Source organism: Pongo abelii, chromosome 18 (assembly GCF_028885655.2).
Source record: "Pongo abelii isolate AG06213 chromosome 18, NHGRI_mPonAbe1-v2.0_pri, whole genome shotgun sequence".
In the NCBI taxonomy this organism is placed as follows: Eukaryota; Metazoa; Chordata; class Mammalia; order Primates; family Hominidae; genus Pongo; species Pongo abelii.
This window is the reverse complement of record NC_072003.2, coordinates 12362871-12383529: the sequence shown is the minus strand read 5'-3', so window position 1 is coordinate 12383529 and position 20659 is coordinate 12362871. Positions and strand designations below refer to the sequence as shown.

Sequence of the window (20659 nt, the reverse complement as noted above, 5' to 3'; positions counted from 1 at the left end):
GGTCAGGATTTCAAACATGGAACAAGAATTTGGGGTATGGTTTTTGTGTGTGATTTTTCATGGGCCTCGTGGTGCCCTCCAGTGTACTTGTTCTAGGGAACAAGTGGTTTGCAGGCTGGGGTTGGTAAGAAGGCACAGTCAGAGCAAAGACTCTGAGGTAGGTACCTGCCAGGTGTGTTTGAAGAAGAGCAAGGAAGCAGAGACAGGGAGGTGGTGTCAGATGATAAGCCTCAGGGTAAAGGTCTCTGTTTTTTATTCAGATTAGGATGGGAGCCCACTTTGAACAAATGAAGAACATGATCTAGCTTCTAGTTTAAAAGGAAGACCGTTCATGCTGCTCAGAATAAACTCTAGGGGACAAAGCAGAAGCAAGTGACTGGGCAAGAGACTATTGCAATAATTCAGGTAAAAGATAATGGCTCAGGCTGGTCTTGAACTCCTGAGCTCAAGTGATCTTCCCACTTCAGCCTCCCAAAGTGCTGAGATTACAGGTGTGAGTCACCACATCCAGCCCTAGAACAATTTCAAAGGTAAGGCTAGTGAGCCTCACAAGCATGAAGACTCTGGGGAAGATTACAAAGATGATTACTCCAATGATGCCAGCGGTTGCAAAATCAAATGTCAACAAGATCCAGGCGGCAGCACACGGGTGAGCACAGGCCCTGTCTACAGGCCCCTGCACCCTGGCCTCCATCCCAAAGAAGCAGCTGGGGCTGGGGAGGCACTCGGTTTGCAAATGGTGGCAATCAATTCCATTAAAAGGAATAATACAAAGTCCTTCTCTGTTAGAGAGAGGTATTTCTAGATGTAATAACACGATGTCTTGATGTCTTCCATTTGCTTTAATACACTGTATGGGTGGGTGGTGTAATTTAAATAGACAGATTGGAAGGGCAGATAAAATAAAACTTAGCTAAATGGTAAAAACTGTTGAAGCTGAGGGCTGGGTATATGGAGATTCATGATGCTATTTTCTCTAGAAATCGACTGTTTTTTCTAGTTCCTCCCCTCTTCCCTTCCCTCCCTTCCCCTTTCTTCCTCCAATCCCTACTTCCCTTCAACTTCCTTCCACTTTCCTCCCTCCCTTCCTCTCTCTCTTCCTTCCCACCCCAGCCCCCCATCACTCCAGCAGATGTGGCACACGTGGCTGCCAGTTCCTGACCTCTGCCCTCTGCCACTCTCCTCTCTAGTGAAAAACAAAACAGGCTTCACTTTAAGCATGACCAGTTTGCCTCTTTCCTGAGTGGTGACCACATCTTTGATGCTCCCCAGGAGAAGCCACCTTTTATGCTGGAGCTCGGCTGTCACACCCAGCCGAGAGACCTGCTGCTGGTCAGCAAGCACTTGGGGTGGCTTCTGGGGAATATCCTTTACGCTGTTGTTTCTTACTGAAGTGTGACAAGGGCAGTGAATACACTTTATGCCACCTCCTTCCTGCTGTGTGGCGATAGCACTCCTTTAAGCCTACCAGACCACATCGAGTCAGGTAAATGATGAGCAGTCCCTAACATATCTCCCCAAGTCAGCTTTCTCAATTTCATCAGGGAGACAAAAACATGCCCAGCTTCCAGTCATGCAGCAAGCAAGAATGGCTTCACCTGTCCTTCACCTGTATTTTGTATACAGAAGGCATTTGGTCAGATTGCACAGTAGGGTGATTTTCCCCTGCAATGGAAGGTGAGGAGAAACTCCAGCATTTACAATCCCTCCCTCAAAAAAAAAAAAAAAAAAAAAAAAGGAACGAAAAGAAAAAAAACAAATAAACCAACAACACAGGCATATCTTATCCTAGTACCACGTGCTTCCATAATCCCTAGTATTTTCTGAATGTCGCCGTCCTTAGCAAAAGACATAATTTGCAATCAGGCTGGGCAAAGACAAACAGCCATTACTTTCTTAATGGCCAACTACCCAAAAAGGCTCAGTTAAGTGATCTCAACTAGCAATCTCATCAATTGAAATTGATAAGTGAAAAACTTTTAACCTTTATTCCAGCAGGCCATTCCTAGGAGGAGGAGGGAAGGAATGTGAACTCCCAGCATAAAATTTAATTCCATTTCACGGATGCAAACATTCTTGCTGCCCTGATGAACTGCCCTCCCCCACTGCCCTCCCCTACCCCCCCCAAAGCAAGCTCTTTCTCTCCTTGAATCAAATCAGAGAAAGACTGGTTTATGATTCTTTGCAGCCAACTTGATCAATTTAAGCCCTTAGAGAAATTCCTGTGGCCATTTCTCAAGGGCAAAAGGGCCAAAGGAGTTGGGCAGCAGGCAGAGAGGTGTCACAGCTGCTTTATTCTTCCAAGAAAGGGAAAGATAAAACATAAACGAGGCCAGAAAAAGAAACTAGACAACCAGGTAACACACAATACTCATTCACTGAGAACCCGTACATGTCACGCGGCATGCTATGCTCTTCACACGCATGACCTCCTGTAATACTGACTACAGTTTGCTGAGTACAGTTACACAGTAGGCACTATGCTTGGTCACGTGATATTTCATATTCTATTTCATTCAATCCTGAAAACAACTCTGTACTTTAAGAAAGACCATCTCGTTTTACAGGAGAGGAAACGGAGGCTGTGGGGGTCTAGTCATTTGTTCAAGGGAATACAAAGCAGGGTCTAGATCACAACTCTATAGTTGTGTCAAAACTCATTGAATTATACACTAACGCTTGAGGAATTTTTTTGTATGTAAATTATATCTTAATAAAGCTGATTTAAAACAGCAACAACAGTGCTACAGAGAGTGGCCCTGTGCTGTTTCTGCCCACCCAGCCACCATCCCTTCTTTGGTGGTTTTCCTTTGAGAGCCGCCTCTTCCCTCTCTCAGGTGATGGGGGTTCAAAAGGAACTGGCCCTCCCTCCCAGCTCCAGGGCTGGGCATGCGACCCCAGCTTAGACAATCAGTGAGTCACATTCCTCTGACCACTGGCTGGTTCAGGGATGGTCACGTGGCCCAAGCTAGGCCAATAACACCTCTACCCCAGACTTTAGAGAATTAAAGGGAAAGAGAAGCTTCTCTTTCCATCAGGGCTGTGCAGCTGGCTCAACAAATCTTGGGGCTGCTGAAGGCCATCTTGCCACTACCTGATGAGATCCCTCCTGAGGATGAACAGAGGAAAGCAGAGTTGAGAGATGGAGGAGGGCAGCTTCCTGATGACACTGTCTGAGCACCCGGATCCAGCCATGCCTGAAGGTAGCTTACTCCTGGACTTCCCAGTGACATCAGCCAATTTCCCTTTCTTTTCCTTAAGCTGGCCTAAGTTGGGTTTTCTGTCTCTTATAACCAAAGACTCCTAATATACCACAATGCCGTTAAGAAACAGAAAACCATGCTGCTCATTAGTGTGCCTGTGCCCTGTAGCAAATGGAGGGAAGAGAAAGCTATACAAATACGAGAGGGGTTTCAGGAACATAGTCAGGCTTTATGCCCATCGTCTCCTTTAAAGCTGAGCCTCATGCTGCAGATGAGAACAATGAGGCACTACACAGCGGAACAAGTAGCTCAAGGTTACGGACTGAGCACATGGTTCTCCAGCCTCCAAAGCCTTCATCCTTACCTAAACACTGGTGATTTGCTTTTTACAAGTTTCTTTAGCAGCAGAACCCTTTTATCATTGGAATCATATAGAAAATGCTTAATATATAAAACCAACCAAACTGATGCCACTATGTTTATAGGGAGGACAGGAACCCTGGAGTTTGTTCACCCTTGCTTGAGCCCCCAGTTGCTCTGCAGAGACTTTTTAGAGAACCAGCTGGTTGTGAAAGCAGAACCCTCAAACTGATCTCAGAGAACCCGGGGGCCTTGTCTTCAAAACCTGCATGGGACATGCACACCGCTGGCTCAAGGTCACAGCTCAACGATAGTACAAAATGTAGGTTGCACACTGACCCTCCCAGTGGCGTGTGAATCAGCAGAGTGGTGTCCCATGTCCCATGTCCCCCAGCCCGCTGCTGTGACTCAGAGCAGCCAACTCACTCAGATCCAGGACATCATCGGTCTTGATCAGGTCCTCCTCCCGAGTCAGCGGCAACTGTGTCTCAGGCTCCCCTCGCAATTGCAGTGATAGGGAACGCAGCATGAAGAATACCCGAATGGCCTGGACCAACAGTTCAGAGAGCAGAGAAGAGTGAGATTGCAGAGTCATTTCAGTGAGATGCCCCACATCAAGAAATGACACAATGACTCTCTATTAAAAAAGAAAGAAACGCAATAAAGCCCACGTCTTCGGGTGTTGTGATTCTGGTACGTGCTTTTATAACAAGACAGAAAAAAAAAATCAAAGGGGGAGGAGCCTGTTTTCAGTTAGCCACAGGTTCAGGTTTGGGTTACTTTACCTGAACTGAGCACCTGCCATCTGCCAGGACCTTGTCCCCAAGTATCAGGTCACCTTCATAATATCCCTGCCCAGCAGTCAGCCCCATTTCACTGACCAGGCAGCTGAGACCTAAGAAGGTGAAGTGACCTGCCCAGGCCATGCTTCTAGCAAGGGTCTGTCCCAACCAAACCAGCATGGGCTCTGGAAAACCCAATTACTCCAAAAGCGTTTCAAGGTACTACCTACTGAATACAGGGGTGGGGCAGACAGAAGAGGGTGAAATGAAATGCCTGTGGGCTGCAGGGCCTGAGACCTGAGGAAAATCCTACTCCTGGGTGAGTCTCTTCAACTCCCGGTCCCTTGGTCTTACGACAGGGGGTGTGCTGCTGACGGGGCAGAGACCTCGCACCTGGCAGGTGGGCAGTGACCTTGATTTCCTGAATGCCCCGCAGGCTTTCCCAGCCAGCAGACCAGGGGCAGAGGCGGATCCACCAGCAGCGGGATTCCTGGCCCATAGAAGTGGTGTCTGGTCAGAATAGCGTGGCCACCAGGTACTTTCAGAGAGCAGAAACAAAGCAGAGTCCCAGCAGCTGGAGGAGTGTGTGCAGAAAGTAGCCTCCAGTCCCAGGACAGGCTTGCCCACCAACCAGAGCCAGGAAGCAGAGGGGCAGTCCATAGAAAAGGCCACCTGCAGGCCTCTCTCCCTGAGGCACAGCTGCTGGGCCTGACTGAGGGTGCAGTGCCCGATGGGGACAGCTCCAGAGTCAGACACATGAGGTCTACATCGGATTCCCAGCTCCACTAGGCTGGGCAAGTCCTCTGACTTCTGTGAGCTTCCTTCCCTCATCTGTAAAATGGCCATGATAGCTCGCATGCCTGCTAGGAGGTTCTGAGATAACGCAGGAGGGAAAGCAGCCAGCACAGTGGGGTGGGGGGGACAAATCACTGTCACCACTAGGGAGCTGCAAAGGCGAATCCCAGTGCGCCTTTGGGTCTTCTTGTTTATGGCTCTGAAGGCTGCAGTCTGGACCTAGGTGAGGGGAGGTGCCCTCTATACAGCAGTGTGCCTCCCAAAACTAGAAAGGGGCCAAATTACTGTTTGCAAAGAGGTGCACTCACACTGCCTCCTCACACCCCAGGCAATGAGGAGCTGGTCAGCCTGCTTACACCCAGTGTTGCCTTGCGCCCTAACCAGTGGGAGACCTTGGAGCAATTTCCTAATGTTGGAACTGGAAGAGCAGTCCTATCTCCTGGCCCTATGCTAAGGTAGTGCAGTCCTCTGTAAACTATAAAGCACTGGAGAAAGATCAGCTCTTATGTTACAATGATGATGATGGTGGTGGTAGCATTCGTATCTGATTGTCAACAGTTTTTAAAAGTACAGTCTTCATAAAGACATCTGTAACAATCAGAAGAAAAAGAAGTGTAGTTCCATTAAAAATTCAAAACAACTTCTATTTATTTTACTTCTGTTTTACAGGTGCTTACCTATGGGGTGGCAGGAACTGTGGGCACCTTATTGTAACCTGAAGATTTTATGGACGAAGAAACAGAGCTGAGAGGGGCAGAGTTATTTCCGCTCACACGTCTGCTAAGTGGCTGAGCTGGTTGTGAACTCAGGAACGTATGACACGTGTGTCACTTAACCAAGTGCACCAGGAAACTTAAACATCCATGGCAGCTCAAGTACAGAAAGCCCAAGATGTGGGTGGTCACTTGAAATGTTTGGCCGCTTGAGCTCTCAAATAAGGAGTCATGACCACGAGGATGAGGAAGAAAGGAAAATGCCCATCAACCAGGTCCAAGTCAAGGAGACGCTCATTTCTGTGCCCAAACGCCCGTTCCTCTCGGGGTTCTGAAGGCAAATAGCTCATGCAGGACCAGAGCAGGTGGATGAGAAAATAGAAACGTGTGGCTTTCTGCAGCCCACCACTCTGAAAAACTATAACCTTCCAATAAATACTTTAAAAGTTCAGAATTTGGCTCCCAATATAGGCCAATATCTGCTTTTGCCTTGCAAACAACACATGGATAATAACAATCATCATCATAAATATAAAACAGAATATAAAACACATACAGTCGGCTCTCTGTATCCATGGGTTCCATATCTGTGGATTCAACCAACTGTAGATCAAAAATATTAAAAAAAAAAAAAAAAGGGTTGCATCTGTACTCAACTTGTACAGACTTTTTTCCTCATTATTCCCTAATCAATACAGTATAACAAACTATTTACACAGCATTACATTGTACTCGGTATTATAAGTAATCTAGAGACGATTTAAAGTCTACAGGAGGATGTGCATAGGTTATATGCAAACACTATGCCGTTTATATAAGGGACTCGAGCATCTGTGGATTTTGGTATCCTTGGGGGAGTCCTAAAACCAATTCCCCATGGATACCGAGGGATGACTGTACAATAAAATCCCTCAATGTTTTTCCTGGTTCCTGTCCCAACTGCTAAGAGAAGGAAGGACACATGAGAAGCCATGCCCATGAATGTGAGGAGGGCTGATTCCCACAGAGCAGGAAGCTCCACTCGAGGCAAAACCTGGGCTCCCATGGGGGTAGGGGGGTTATAAGGGCCAGGTAGGCACATTGGGCAGCCCCACAACTCTGTAAATTCACAAAAGAAATCTAAAATATGAGCATAAGAGCCATAAAATTCACCCCCACCACACCCAGAACAATAACCACTCTCTGATTCCCCATGGCCTGCTGGGTACTATGCCAGCTGTACGGTGTTGTCTCATTTAAGCTTTTAATGACCCTGCATGGTTCCTATTTTACAGATGGGGAAACCAAAGCCGAGCAATGACAGGCAGCCTGCCCAAGGTCACTCAGTGAATAACTAGATTCCAAGCTCTGTGTTCTTCCAACCACACTCCTTGACCTCCAAAAGATTTAAGGCTTGGGACCCAGGGTTTTATTGAGTGCTTTTCTTTGCTAAATAAAGATGCAAATTTAAAAGTATTATTAAAAAGGAAAAATAAATTATTATTCTTTCAGATTCTTCCATAGAATATCAGGAAGGACTGACCCAGGAAGAACAAGGTTAGATTTTGAAAAGGATGACAGCTGACCAAGCTCAAATATAAAGAGATTTCTCCAGTTTCTTTGCTTCAATGAGTCTGGAAGCAAACTCTGGCAAACTCAATGTCACCGGGGAATCAGTCCAATGAGCAGGGGAAGGTGGGTGGCTCTGTAGTCAGACACACTGGGGCTTGGTAATCACATGAAGTGCCCAAGCCCAGGCTTGTGCTCTGGAAATGGGGCACCCACCATGCAGGTACAACGGGATGCACCGGTGATGTGCTGAGCCTAGGAGCTGGCCTGGAACAAAGGCTTGGTTTTCACCCTCCTGCTTCCTTGCTGCATGTGCAAGCTGCCTAGTTTAGGCGGCAGTCGCTCAGGTTAGAAGCCCACTGAGGCCATGTAGCTGTGAAAGTCAGTCATTCTTAAAAGAGTGCCGAAGCAGTTTAATGTGGGCACAACCCATCGGGAAAGCAATTTGGCAATATGCAGAGAGTCATGAAAAAAACACATTCATACCCTTTGAACCAGAAATTCCGCTTCTGGGAACTTATCCTAAAGAAATAATTCAAAAGAAAGAAAAACACTGTATTCGTGAAGCTGCTCATTATAGTTTAGTTGAAAATAATGTAATACTGGGAGCAACCAAAATGTCTACTTGCAAGAAAATGCCAGATAAACCTTTATGAGGCCACAAGAAATCAGACTTATTTAAACTATGACAACATGAAAAACTTCTTGTGCTACGACGAAAAGAAAGAAAAAGAAGGGATGAAAGCAAGACCATGGTACACTCTTTTTACAGACAAAGATAGGAGGAGCACAAAAGATGTCTAAGTACTGTTTGTTTAGGGTGATGAAATCATGGGAAATTCTTTCCCCTTTACTTTTGAAATTGTATGAGATGTTATTGTATTTTCTTTAATGTATAATACACATCAAAAAAATAAAGCAAAATATTCTATTTCCTCAAGGCCAATAGTGATAAACACAAAAACTGCTTGTGGTTTTACAAAGGAACAGGGAAACAATGTGGGGACAAATAAAACCTTGTGCAAATATGGGTGTTTCATAACCGCTTCCAAGATGACTATATACAGATGGCTAGTGGCTTAAACTTGGATTTTGATACTCACCAAAAAATCCTATTCCTAACTCTTTCTTCTCTGGCATTAAGCTTCGGTAGATTTAGATCATGAAAGACCCTATTTCTTTCCCACCTTACATACTAGACTGCTCCATTTCTGTTCAGACAATGGTTCCTGAGCACTTACTGTCTGCCAGGCCCTGGGCTTGTCACTTCACAGCCACGCTCGTCTACTCTGGGCAACAGCTGAGAGGCAAGACCCACGAGGGACCTGAGGTTCCGGGAGGGTGAGTGGCTCGCTCAAGGTCATGCAGCTGGAGTTGGGATGTGACCCGCGGTTGGTCTGACTGACACCACTGTTTTCCTTCTTCACCGCTTCTCTCAGGTCCCCCTACATGTGGGGTGGGTCCAGCCTAAGCCCAAAGTTCTGCTCCAATGTTCTCACTGGACCCCAACAGCTCCAGTGACCTTCATTCCAACATGAATTTTCCTTCTCAGCTGGCATGGCTCAGTGCCCCCCTTGCTGTTTTGGTCTTATTTTATATTATTTGCTCACCGTTCTAGTCTTGCATCTTACTCAAAGCCTGACACCTAGAATATGTTCAACAACTACGTTGAAAGAAAGAATAAGTGATGTGGTTTTTAAAATGCAAGAGGGGGCTGGGCATGGTGGCTCATGCCTGTAATCCCAGCAATAGGGGAGGCTGAGGCAGGTGGATCACCTGAGTTCAGGAGTTTGCGAGCAGCCTAGCCAACAGATTGGGGAAACCCAGTCTCTACTAAAAATACAAAAAAAATTAAAAAATCAGCTGGGCGTGGTGACTCATGCTACTCTAGAGGCTGAGGCAGGAGAATCACTTGAACCTAGGAGGAGCAGGTTGCAGTGAGCCGAGATCATGCCACTGCACCCCAGCATGGGTGACAGACTGAGACTCGTCTCAAAAAAAAAAAAAGCAAGAGGGAAAACGGCGTTATCGTGAGATGCCTCCCCACTGCCTGCAAAGCGCTGCCACCATCCTCTCCTGTAGCTGCGCCCCTGCCCCTCCCTCCCTTACTATGCTCCTTGAACATGCCACACTTGGTGGCATCTCAGGGACCGGACGTGTGCTGTTCCCTGTTTGGAAAGTGCCTCCTTTATCACTTTAACCTTCCTGGCTCCTCCTCGTGCTCCAGGTTTCAGCTCAGATGTCACCTCTGCAGAGCAGCTCTTCCGATCACTCTATCTGCAGGAGGACTGCTCCTCAGCCCCCGGCTACGGCATGCTATTTCTTTCCTCCAGAGCTCTGACTGTGGGTTGATACCAAACTTGCTATTCTCTTACTTGTTAATAAACTTTACCTCTCTAGGTAAAAAGAGTGGTCCAGAAGGCAGGGACGTGTGCTCGCTCATTTCTTCACCCCCAAGGCTAACACAGTATTTGGCACATAGCAAGAATCTAGCAGCTCTTTGATGAATCTATGAATATTTAGGAATGATTTGCCAGGAAGAATTGTTTGAACCTCTTTGACAAGTCCTTAAGGAAAATAAAGGATGGAGTTTCTAAAAAGGATCAGCCTCCTTTAAAAAGTCTACTTGGTAGGGGGGGGGAAAAAAAAAAGAAAAGAAAGAAAACCTTTGAATCCAAAGGGGTAGCTTGGAATGTTCTTTGGATACAAGCAAAAAACTTGTAACGAACCACATAAGCCCTCAATTGCTTGCTAAACCATGTAACTTCCGTTAGCTCAAATTCAAAGCACATTGGTGTGTTCTGATTTCTGAAGTGGGCTTGAGGAGCTAAGCTTCTGGGTGATTCCAGATGGCTCCCTTGCAACAGGAACCGTAGTGAGATGAGTGGCCAAAGCTACCCTTCAGAAAGAAATTCTTAAAGTCACAAAGGAAGCTTTTCTAAAGTGGATGCCTTGGCTTTGAGGTAGCCTGGCCTCTTTTATATCATTCTGCTACCCAGGGACCCTGGGAGGACTTGAGAGTTGCTTTTGGAAATTGTCAGACAGGCAAAGAGACTCTAGGGAAGCTGAGATATTCTTTATCTGTGCTTCAGCCAGCCACTGGGCTGTGCATCCTATCCAGGACAAGGGAGGTGGGCAGCACAGCCCTGGGAACCTGCAACTATGTGACATGTGAGGGGCAAAAAGACTATCACCAAGACCTGCCATTGGCTTGCTGCTGAGTCCTCACAATAACTCTGGAAAGGCAGGCACATTTTACTTGACAGATGAAGAGACAGTAGCTCAGAGTAGACAAGAAGCAACCTCCCTTCCGCCACATGCCTGACACACTCGCCCCTGCATTTCTCCCATCTCTCGCTTGTGGATCAGGACCATCTGTCCCAGCCCAGCAGGGCATGAGGTCATGAAACAGTGTGAAGAGGTGACAGCCAAGGTTCCCAAGGGGCTCCAAGGCATGATCTGGCTCCTGCCAGCACCCCCAGCCTCATCACATCCCACTGTGGGCTCCAGCAGCAATCACCGCCATGTTGGTGCCAGAATGTGCCACCTGTCTCGGGGCCTGTGCCTCCCTATCTGACATCTGTCCCACTTCCTGCTCCAGGTGGGATTAGTGACCTGATCTAATGCTGCTTGAATAACGGCCTGAGCCACATGGCCTGCCACTGTCTCTTCCCACTTTGACCTCTAGGCTCTGATTTCTTCAGCACTGGGGCTGTGTTTTTGATGTCCCAGTGTCCCGAGCAGAGCCAGCAGATCTGAAGAAGGCAGTGTGGGAAGCAGTGGGTCAGAATGCCTAAGAGTCTAGGTTCTGGGGCCACATTGCCTGGGCTGACTGGTGGCTCAGCTACTCACTAGCTGGGTGACCTTGAGCAAATCACTGGACCTCTCCATCCATCAATTTCTTCCTCTGTGGACAGGGCATGGTGGTTCACATCTGTAATCCCAGCACTTTGAGAGGCCGAGGTAGGCGGATCGCTTGAGTCCAGGAGTTCAAGACCAGCCTGGGCAACATGGCAAAACCCCATCTCTATAAAAAATACAAAAATTAGCCGAGTGTGGTGGGCACACACACCTGTAATCCCAGCTACCCAGGAGGCTGAGGTGGGAGGATCACTTGACCCCAGGGGGGCAGAGTGCGTTGCAGTGAGCCAAGATGGCACCACTGCACTCCAACCTGGGTGACAGAGCAGGACGCTGTCTCGAAAAAAAAAAAAAAAATTCTTCCTCTGTCAAATGGGGATAATAATAGCACCAATCTCCTAGGATGGTTATAGAATTTAACGAGGAAATCCACATAAAGAACCGATTTGAGTTGATCTACTTCATAACAGAGGCTATGTGTTCATAGAAGTGGTAAGAACAACTCTGATGAACTGTGAACCAAAAGGTAGAGTGTGGGCTGGGTGTGGTGGTACACGTCTGTAATTTCAGCACTTTGGGAGGCCAAGGCAGGAGGATGGCTTGAGGCCAGGAGTTCAAGACTAACTTGGGTAACTTAGCAAGACTTCATCTCTATAAAACATTTAAAAATTAGCTAGGTGTGGTGGCTTGTGCCTGTAGTTCCAGCTACCGACGCCGAGGTGGGAGGATGGCTGGAGCCCGGGAGTTTGAGGCTCCAGTGAGCTATGATCACACCACTGCACTCCAGGGTGGATCACAGCTCACTGCAGCCTCCAAAAACAAAAACAAAAACAAAAAAACACAACAACAACAACAACAAAAAGGCAAAGTGGAATCCAGAGCAGCAGTACTCAGCGTTCAGTACTCTGGACCTTCTGGCTCAGGGGCGTGGGGGGATCTCTCAGGTGGGGCCTTCTTGGCACAGGATGCTGTAGCCCTGGCTGGGGGTGAGCACGTCAGCATCATGAAGCAACACATACACATCTGTCAGAACTAGTCCTCCAGTGAAAGCTGATGCCAGGATGTCCAGTGCAAACACTGCCACCCACAAACAGAATCGTGTGCCTGGCTGGGAGGATGTGGAAGGAAGGCGTCAGTGGTCCGGACAGGGTGGGTCCTGCGGTGAGGCTTGTGGGTTTGGTCAGACAGTTGGAAATGTGGATTGAATCAAGACACATGGGTCCCACTTCCTCTGCACCCCCAGGCCTCCGAGGTAGAACCACCAGCTGCAGGGAGGAAGGTTCAGACTCCTCGTGTCTGAGGTGCAAATGACAGGTCATTCCTGTTTTGCAAAATCCAAAAGTGAAACACCTCTGTCACACACGAATTAACTCAGATGATACAGGCTGACAGGGGGAGCTGTGTGCAATGAATTCCTCTAAACTATCCACAAATACTCATGTCTCCAGGGAATGATATTCTAGGAAAAGGTGATGGTGCTTTCTAAGAAAGAAACTCTGATCTTACCCGGGAGATAAAATACCATGAACACCCCTGCGGACGCTGCTTCCTAGAGTGCCTGCTTCGGAAAAAAAGGGTTGATAACGGAAGCACACACTGCAGCTGGTTCTGAGAACTAATCTTTTCACACATTATCTCTCCTGCAGGCTGGTGAGATTCACGTTTAATCTGACTGTGTCCCAAGTCAAATTTGACTGTGTCCCAAGATCAGGTAGATGCCTTAACATTGCACTATCTCTGGGGGTCCTGAGACCGCTGGGCTACAACCTCACCTGCACTGGGTGTACCGTGCTCACCCCCCACAGTTCACAGAAACCTGGCCCCACTGCCTTCCACTGAGCTCAGGGCTTGAGTCTGTCTGTACTGGTGAAGGCTACCTCTCTGCAGCCAACATTGGGTGCCAGATTCAACGGAATGCCAAACCCCACTTTCCAAAGGGCAACACGCCTTGGAAAGTCATGCCTGGGGGCAAGTGGGTACTCTCTATCCACTGTCTAAGCTGTGTTGAGGGCAGGCTCTTGACTTTGACAAAGCAGCCCTTTCCTCCCTGGTCTGGGAGTGGTTCTGGAGAACAGTGGCCCAGGAGATGACAGGTCCTGCGCTCACTCACCCGCCGGGTCTTCTCTACATCGCCACATGGCAGCCGCTTCACGAAGTCAATGCCCGTCAGTGGTGTGCCTGTTGGGGGCAGCAGGATGGAGGCGTCCATCATGAGATATTCCACGTTCATAGGCTTCATCTAGAAGAGACATTACAGGAAACCTCAAAGCAGGTCCCTTACTTGGAAGGAGGAAGGGGCCGTGGGAGGTTACACAGGCCCCTCGCCTTCACCCGTATTTAGTAAATGTAAATGAGTGATCTAAACCCTGGATTTAGATTGAACTAAAGCATGGAGGCAGCCAGATAAGGGAGCAATATGCCTTTTGGTTTTCTAAATTGCAGATTTTTCCTTTTATTGAAGCAGCAGCTCAGACTCTTGAGAAATTGCATCCTTGCTGTGAAAAGCTTGCTCCTCTTCGCATTCCCTCTCCACCTCAGCAGGGACAGGGATTCTCAGTAAGAGGCCAGGTATGCTTTATCCCTGTGGGTGCAAGCCCGTCTGCCACCTGCTTCCTCCTCTCTGTCCTTCCAGTGATGATAACAGCTGTGGTGATGGCAGCTTCTGTTTAACGAGAGCTGATTCCGCCGCAGGCTGTGACCTAAGGGCTTTTGAGGAGCTGCTTCCCACTTTGCTGATGAGGGAACACAGTCTCAGAGAAGCAGAAAAATGGATCCAAGGTCACTCAGCTGGTGGGTGGCAGAGCCGAGACATGAGCCCAGGCCTGTCTTGCTCCAGGGCCTCTGGGATTCCCACCCTAGGACCAATGTTTCCCCTTCCTTCCTTGTCCCCTTCATATCTTACCTGAGATAATATAACACAATTATTTTTGGAGCATCTACTAAGTGCCAGGCACATGCTGGGATCACCTCCTGCTGGACGGCAGGTGCTGGTGGGCCCATCATGAAAGGGACACTGAGCTCAGAGGAGGAAAGGCGCATGCCCACGGCCACTGGGCCAGAGCTGACTGCCTCTTTCCACACCACCTCTGCGAAGCCTTCTTTGATGACTAAGACATAGGGTGACATCCCCTCCCTGCCACCTCTCCCAGATCTCTGCTGCATCAGTAGTAATCAATGCACACGTGCTGGTGAACACTAACACTTCATTTCCCTGGCTTCACAGAGGAAGGGTAAGCTTTCTGCAGAATTCATTTTACTCTTTCAAACATCACAAGCTTTCCTTGTGTCTTCTCTTTTCAGAAAGTGGGCTTCAAACATACCACTTTCCCCCTCCTGCTAGGTAAAGCTGACTACATAGGGCAGGGATGTAGGCAGGGCCCAGCGGCCCAGACACTTGGTGCTATGGTTTGAACGTGTCCCCCAAAGTTCATGTGTAGGAAATTTAATCCCCAGTGTGACAGTGCTGAGAGGTAGGGCCTAACAAGACGGGATTAGGTCTCACGAATGGAGTAATGTTGTTATCGTAGGTGTGGCTCAATAATAGTGAGAGTGAGTTTGTTATAAGAGTGAGTTCTGTTCCCTCTTGCTCTGTCTTGCCCCTCTGCATTCCACCATCGGATGACGTGGCAAGAAGGCCGTCGCCAAATGCTGGCACCTGATATTGGACTTCCCAGCCTCCAGAACTGTAAGAAATTTCTTTTCTTTATAAATTAAGTCTGTGGTATTCTGTTATAGCTGCAGAAAACATACTGAGACACCCGGTGAACAGGCCAGGGGGCCAAGGAGCCACTTGGTGCATGCTGCTTGTGTTTTTCTTTTGGACACTTTAAGTACTTTCCTCCAGGAGCCTGAGGTCCCTCCCTCCAAATCCTCTATCCCAGCAGGGGTGGCAGCTCCTGCCTCACTCATTCACTTGCAGCTCCCTTCCCCTCTACTCCTGCTGCCCCCTACAACCTTCCCAATGAACCCCTCAAGCCTGCTGGGAGCAGAGCTAGGCCATCACCTCACTGAACCTTTTGCATTAAACCAGAGGCAATAAGGGAAATGAAGGAAAGGTCACAAGTCATGGTCTGACTTTGGTACAGCAGCTGGCCTTGGAGGGCCTGTCCCCACCCCCTTCCACTCCGAAGCTGCATTCCTGAAGGCTGAGGACTGATTTTCAGATACAGAGCAAGGGCGTGGCACCTTTGTATTTCTCTGGAATGCCAGGCATTGTATAGGACACACAATACATGCTTGATTAAAACAAACAAACAAACAAATAAAACCCGGGAAGCTCCCCGTGGTGGGAGGGGGAGGAAGTATTTGTTGTGTATGGACCCATGAGGCCTCTTATTGGCTATTTCATATACAGCCTGGGCGGCTCTGAGGTAGGGATCCCCCACCTTATGGATTTTTAAAAAAAAAATTGCCAGGCACGGTGGCTCACGCCTGTAATCCCAGCACTTTCGGAGGCTGAGGCAGGCGGATCACGAGGTCAGGGGTTTGAGACCAGCCTGGCCAACATGGTGAAACCCCGTCTCTACTAAAAATACAAAAAATAGCTGGGTGTAGTAGTGGGCACCTGTAATCCCAGCTACTCGGGAGGCTGAGGCAGGAGAATTGCTTGAACCCAGGAGGCAGAGGTTGCAGTGAGCCGAGAACGCACTACTGCACTCCAGCCTGGGTGACAGAGAAAAACTCTGTCTCCAAAAAAAAAAAGAAAAAAATCAAGGCTCAGAATTTCAGCAATGCACTCAAGGTTGCATTGTCAAAAGCAGACACTGAGCAGGGGTTTAAGAGCCCAAGCTTTCCCACATGGTCAAATGCCATAGGAGCCTGACATTTCCAAACAGGAAACCAAACTGTAGGGAATGACATTGCAGGAGGATATCTCAGGGCTAAGAGAAAATGGCAAATGACAACTGAATCCCTTCCACCCTAATGAATGGTCTGAAGGGTGGAAGACTGAGCTTCTCTCGAAGGGGCTGGAGGAATGATGAGGGGCTGTGGATGCGCAGCCCATGGAGGCCTGGCACAGGGTGCTGCTGGGGTGTTTCTGGAGATGACTTATGCCAATTTACACCTTTCCCCTGAAAAGCCTCCACGGCAGCCTCAAACATGCAGTGACAAAGGACGTGGTGAGGGCCCGGCTGTCCAGATTCCTAGGGAATGGGCTGCGAAGCCAAGGAGCCAATTAGTGCATGCTGCCTTTTTCTTTTTGACACTTAAAACACTTCGGTTTATTATAAACTTCCCAAATCACACATGCTTTGGTGCGTAATATCCACAAGAAGGATCATTTATCACATACTTATGGAGTACCTAGCGAAGGGCAGGTGCTGGGATAACAGAGACAAACGTGCAAAGCAGAGAAAGCTGGGATCTTCTGAACCCATGGCTTCCCGCGATTCTGCCTGCGGGAGGAGGAAGGAAGCCCATGTGCTGACACTGCAGACTGGAGGGAGAGCTGCATGCTGAAACATTCCAGTGGAGCAGCAAACAGGGAGGCAGGGACATAATACACGGAGAAGCATGGAGGATGGGGGGCTGGGCTGTCCTCCTCTAGAAGCCTGGCTCTGCCACTCACCGGCCGGGCAGACTTGGGTACATCACTAGACTCTGACTCAGTTTCCTCATTGGCAAGTGATATGGTTTGGCTCTGTGTCCCCACCCAAATCGCACCTTGAATGGTGAGACACATGAGAATCCCCACGTGTCAAGGGCGGAACCATGTGGCGGTAACTGAATCATGGGGGCAGTTTCCCTTATACTGTTCTCATGATTGTGAGTGAGTTCTCATGAGATCCGATGGTTTTCTAAGGGTCTGGCATTTTTTCTCCTTGCACTAATTCTCTCTCCTGTCACCCTGTGAAGAGGTGCCTTCCACCATGATCATAAGTTTCCTGAGGCCTCCCCAGCAATGTGGAACTGTGAGTCAATTAAACCTCTTTTCTTTATAAATTACCCAGTCTTGGGTATTTCTGCATAGCAGTAAGAGAACAGACTAATTCAGCAAGAAAGGGACAATGGCAGTAGCTATTACCGTTGGTTGGTGTGAGGATGAAGAGATATAATCTGTACAGCATGCTATATACATCCAGCACAGAGTAAGTCCTCAATAAAATGATACTGCCCCCCAAATTACTATTCATAGCAGAGAATCGTCCTGATTCATCAGACACCTCCCATCTTAGAGGGAGTGAATATAATCTGAAATTTTAACAGTGGTGGGGATCACAAGACACCATTCTAAATCTGCTTCCCCATCAATCTCTGCTATTTGGTCACAAAGCCCTAAGTCAAAAAACTCCCTCTGGGATGGGCAGGGTGAGCTTGGCAGGGACAGAGGCACACGCCAGCCCAAGTGTGTCCCAGCCCCTCACTTACTGTCATGCTCCTGTACTCATCTTCAAACATGTCCAAAAAAATGTCTTCTCCCTAAAAAGAAAGGAAGGGAGGGAAGAGGAGATTATTCATATTTTTTTCCATAAACAACAGAGTATTATAAACTCTAGTTTGTGGCTTTAGAGGCCATCTGTTTCTCATTAGTGAGTTCTCGTAAATCACCAGGAAGTAAAATGCATATGTGAACACAAACACACACGCTCAAATGACATACCAAATATCAAATTGCACTATTCAAAATGTTCTCCTTCCTTTTTAAGTATATGGAGTTAGAATTCTTCTGTCAAAGCAGTTAATTAAAAAAAAAATACTACTATGTAGGATTAAAATATAGTAAAGGCTAATATTTCAAGTGTTTAACATCATCTATTTTGTCGAGAATGGCTGGAGAAATGGACAATCCTGTTTAAGTTACCATATTAAAGATACGAGGCTCCACACCTCTGGAAGGAAGAGTATAATTAAATAAGTTTAACATTACAATTACATGGCTTGTTTCATTTGTTTTTGAGGAGTGCTTTTGGGGTTATGTTGTTCCTCAGGGTCATGACTGCCTGGGAGGGCCCCTTCAGAACAGCATGGTGGGCATAATCTTGGCTCTGATACACATAACCAAATCCAGCTTTACACCTCTCGCCTCCTTGTTCCACTGCAAGAATGGCATGTCTGTCTAGGGTATTGTGAAGACGAAATGAGTTAATGCACATGAAATGCGAGGAGGCACAGAACCTGTCACTCAGTCGGGGTTGGGTCAGTGTGAGTACTCACTGTCATATAATCTCTACTGGACAATGACCCTTAGAACTGCTGCATCTCTCTCACAAGTTCTGAATGAGACACACACACACACACACACACACACGACAATGACTCTTAGAACTGCTGCATCTCTCTCACAAGTTCTGAATGAGACACACACACACACACACACACACACACGACAATGACCCTTAGAACTGCTGCATCTCTCACAAGTTCTGAATGAGACACACACACACACACACACACACCCACCCCCACACTTGGGGTGGGAAAGGGAATAGATCCTTTTTAGGTTTTTTCAGTTGTCAGAACTACAACTAAATTTGAATATTCTTGTGTGACATAACTACCACCACCGGGAAAGACAATTCCTGAAAACACTAAAAGATGCTGAGAAATTATACTTACGGTATAATAAATGTTATGGGATAAAAGAAAGAAAAATCTGGGTTGGAAGAAGGGATCCAGAATTTAAATAAAGCTCTCCTTTTGTGAATAATAAAGAATAACCCTCTGAGAAAATGCCTACCTGTATGTCTTTTTGTTTTTGCAATCCAAAAGCTTTCTAGGGGACATAAACTTAGGGCAGTTATACTGGAAAGAGGTTCAAAGATGACTAATGCAACCCTGAGGTTTCTGCTTTCTTGTGGGCTTTGCTAGTGGGGGTGCATCCTCACTTGGAGGCCAAGTGTGGTTTGGGATGTTCTAAGGGGAAAGTGGGATTTCCTCCTCAGTGTGTAGGGGCCCACGACGGTGCCACCCTTGTCTGGGTATGTCCACTACTGCAGCTGGATGGGATCATCTGAGCCTGGCAAGGTCGATCTCCAAATCATATAACCTCATTTTATCTCAACAAACACTGACAATAATGCAGTCGCTTAAAACTATTCCTGCAAAGAAACAGCAGCTTAAAGAGGGCTCGAATAATGAAAGTACAGGGGACAACAAGGAAATGGCAGTGTTGCCACCTTCCCCCTGTAGGAGGATCTTCATCAGCCACGTTAAGAGGGGAAACCATCACTCGCAGGATCTGCAGAGACCTGATCCGGATGCCAGCAAACTAGAAAATGACTATTTGACCTATGGATTAATCCATCATGGCTGATGAGTGATGAGCCTTCCCTGAAAGACACAAGAGGCTGGCAAGGCCTGAGTGTTTCTGCTCCCCACCACTCCCCACCATTCAAATTCATATGTTGAAATCCTAATTCCCAAGGTGATGGGATTAGTAGGTAGGGCCTTTGGGAGGTAATGACGTCATCCAGTAAGATGGTGCCATCTATGAGAAAGTGAGCCTTCACCAGATATCAAATCTGCCTTGATCTTAGACTTCCCAGCCTCCAAAGCTGACAGAAGTAAATTTTTATCTTTTCTTTTCTTTTTTTTTTTTTTTGAGATGGAGTCTTGCCTGTCACCCAGGCTGGAGTGCAGTGGCGCGATCTCAGCTCACTGCAAGCTCCGCCTCCCCAGTTCATGCCATCCTCCCACCTCAGCCTCCCAAGGAGCTGGGACTATAGGCACCCGCCACCATGCCAGGCTAATTTTTTCTGTATTTTTTTAGTAGAGACAGGGTTTCACCATGTTAGCCAGAATGGTCTCGATCTCCTGACCTTGTGATCCGCCTGCCGCGGCCTCCCAAAGTGCTGGAATTGATTACAGGCATGAGCCACCATGTCCGGCCCAGAAGTAAATTTCTATTGTTTATAAGCTATCCAGTTTATGGTGTTTTGTTTTAGCTTCCCAAATGGACTAAAACATATGCCTTAAAAGCTAAAACAAGACCATGGCAATTAGATTTTTTTTTTTTTTTTTTTGAGATGGAGTTTTCGCTCTTGTTGCCTAGGATGGAGGGCAATGGCGCTATCTTGGCTCACCGCAATCTCCGCCTCCTGGGTTCAAGTGATTCTCCTGCCTCAGCCTCCCGAGTAGCTGCGATTACAGGCATGCGCCACCACGCCTAATTTTGTATTTTTAGTAGAGACGGGGTTTCTCCATGTTGGCCAGGCTGCTCTTAAACTCCCGACCTCAGGTGATCCACCCACCTCGGCCTCCCAAAGTGCTGGGATTACAGGCATGAGCCACCACGCCTGGCCACAATTAGATATTTATAAAACCATCTGGAACCTGAAGACAAAGCTCTGCAAATTTTTCAGATACTGAAAGTCATGGTGGCACTTTACAAACTCTCAATAAACGTAATAAAGGTTTAGAAGCCTGTATAAGGTTTCTTAGCACATACGAATATAAA

At 47.5% G+C, this 20659-nt stretch overlaps 1 protein-coding gene across 17 annotated transcripts in view; it reads right to left on the bottom strand.

Annotated features, from left to right (window-relative positions):
• The window catches only part of CLEC16A (C-type lectin domain containing 16A), a 231934-nt gene that overhangs the window by 111236 nt on the left and 100039 nt on the right, over positions 1-20659 (bottom strand). For 9 of the 17 annotated variants that reach the window (XM_054533474.2, XM_063717573.1, XM_063717574.1 and 6 more), the window contains 4 exons: positions 17632-17682; positions 13373-13501; positions 7888-7923; positions 3990-4110 (listed from right to left, as the gene is read on the bottom strand). In XM_054533474.2, coding sequence (XP_054389449.1) covers positions 3990-4110; positions 7888-7923; positions 13373-13501; positions 17632-17682 — 337 coding nt within the window. The remainder of the gene's footprint in view (positions 1-3989; positions 4111-7887; positions 7924-13372; positions 13502-17631; positions 17683-20659) is intronic. The other 8 variants (XM_024233546.3, XM_024233547.3, XM_054533477.2 and 5 more) reach the window with 1 other exon arrangement.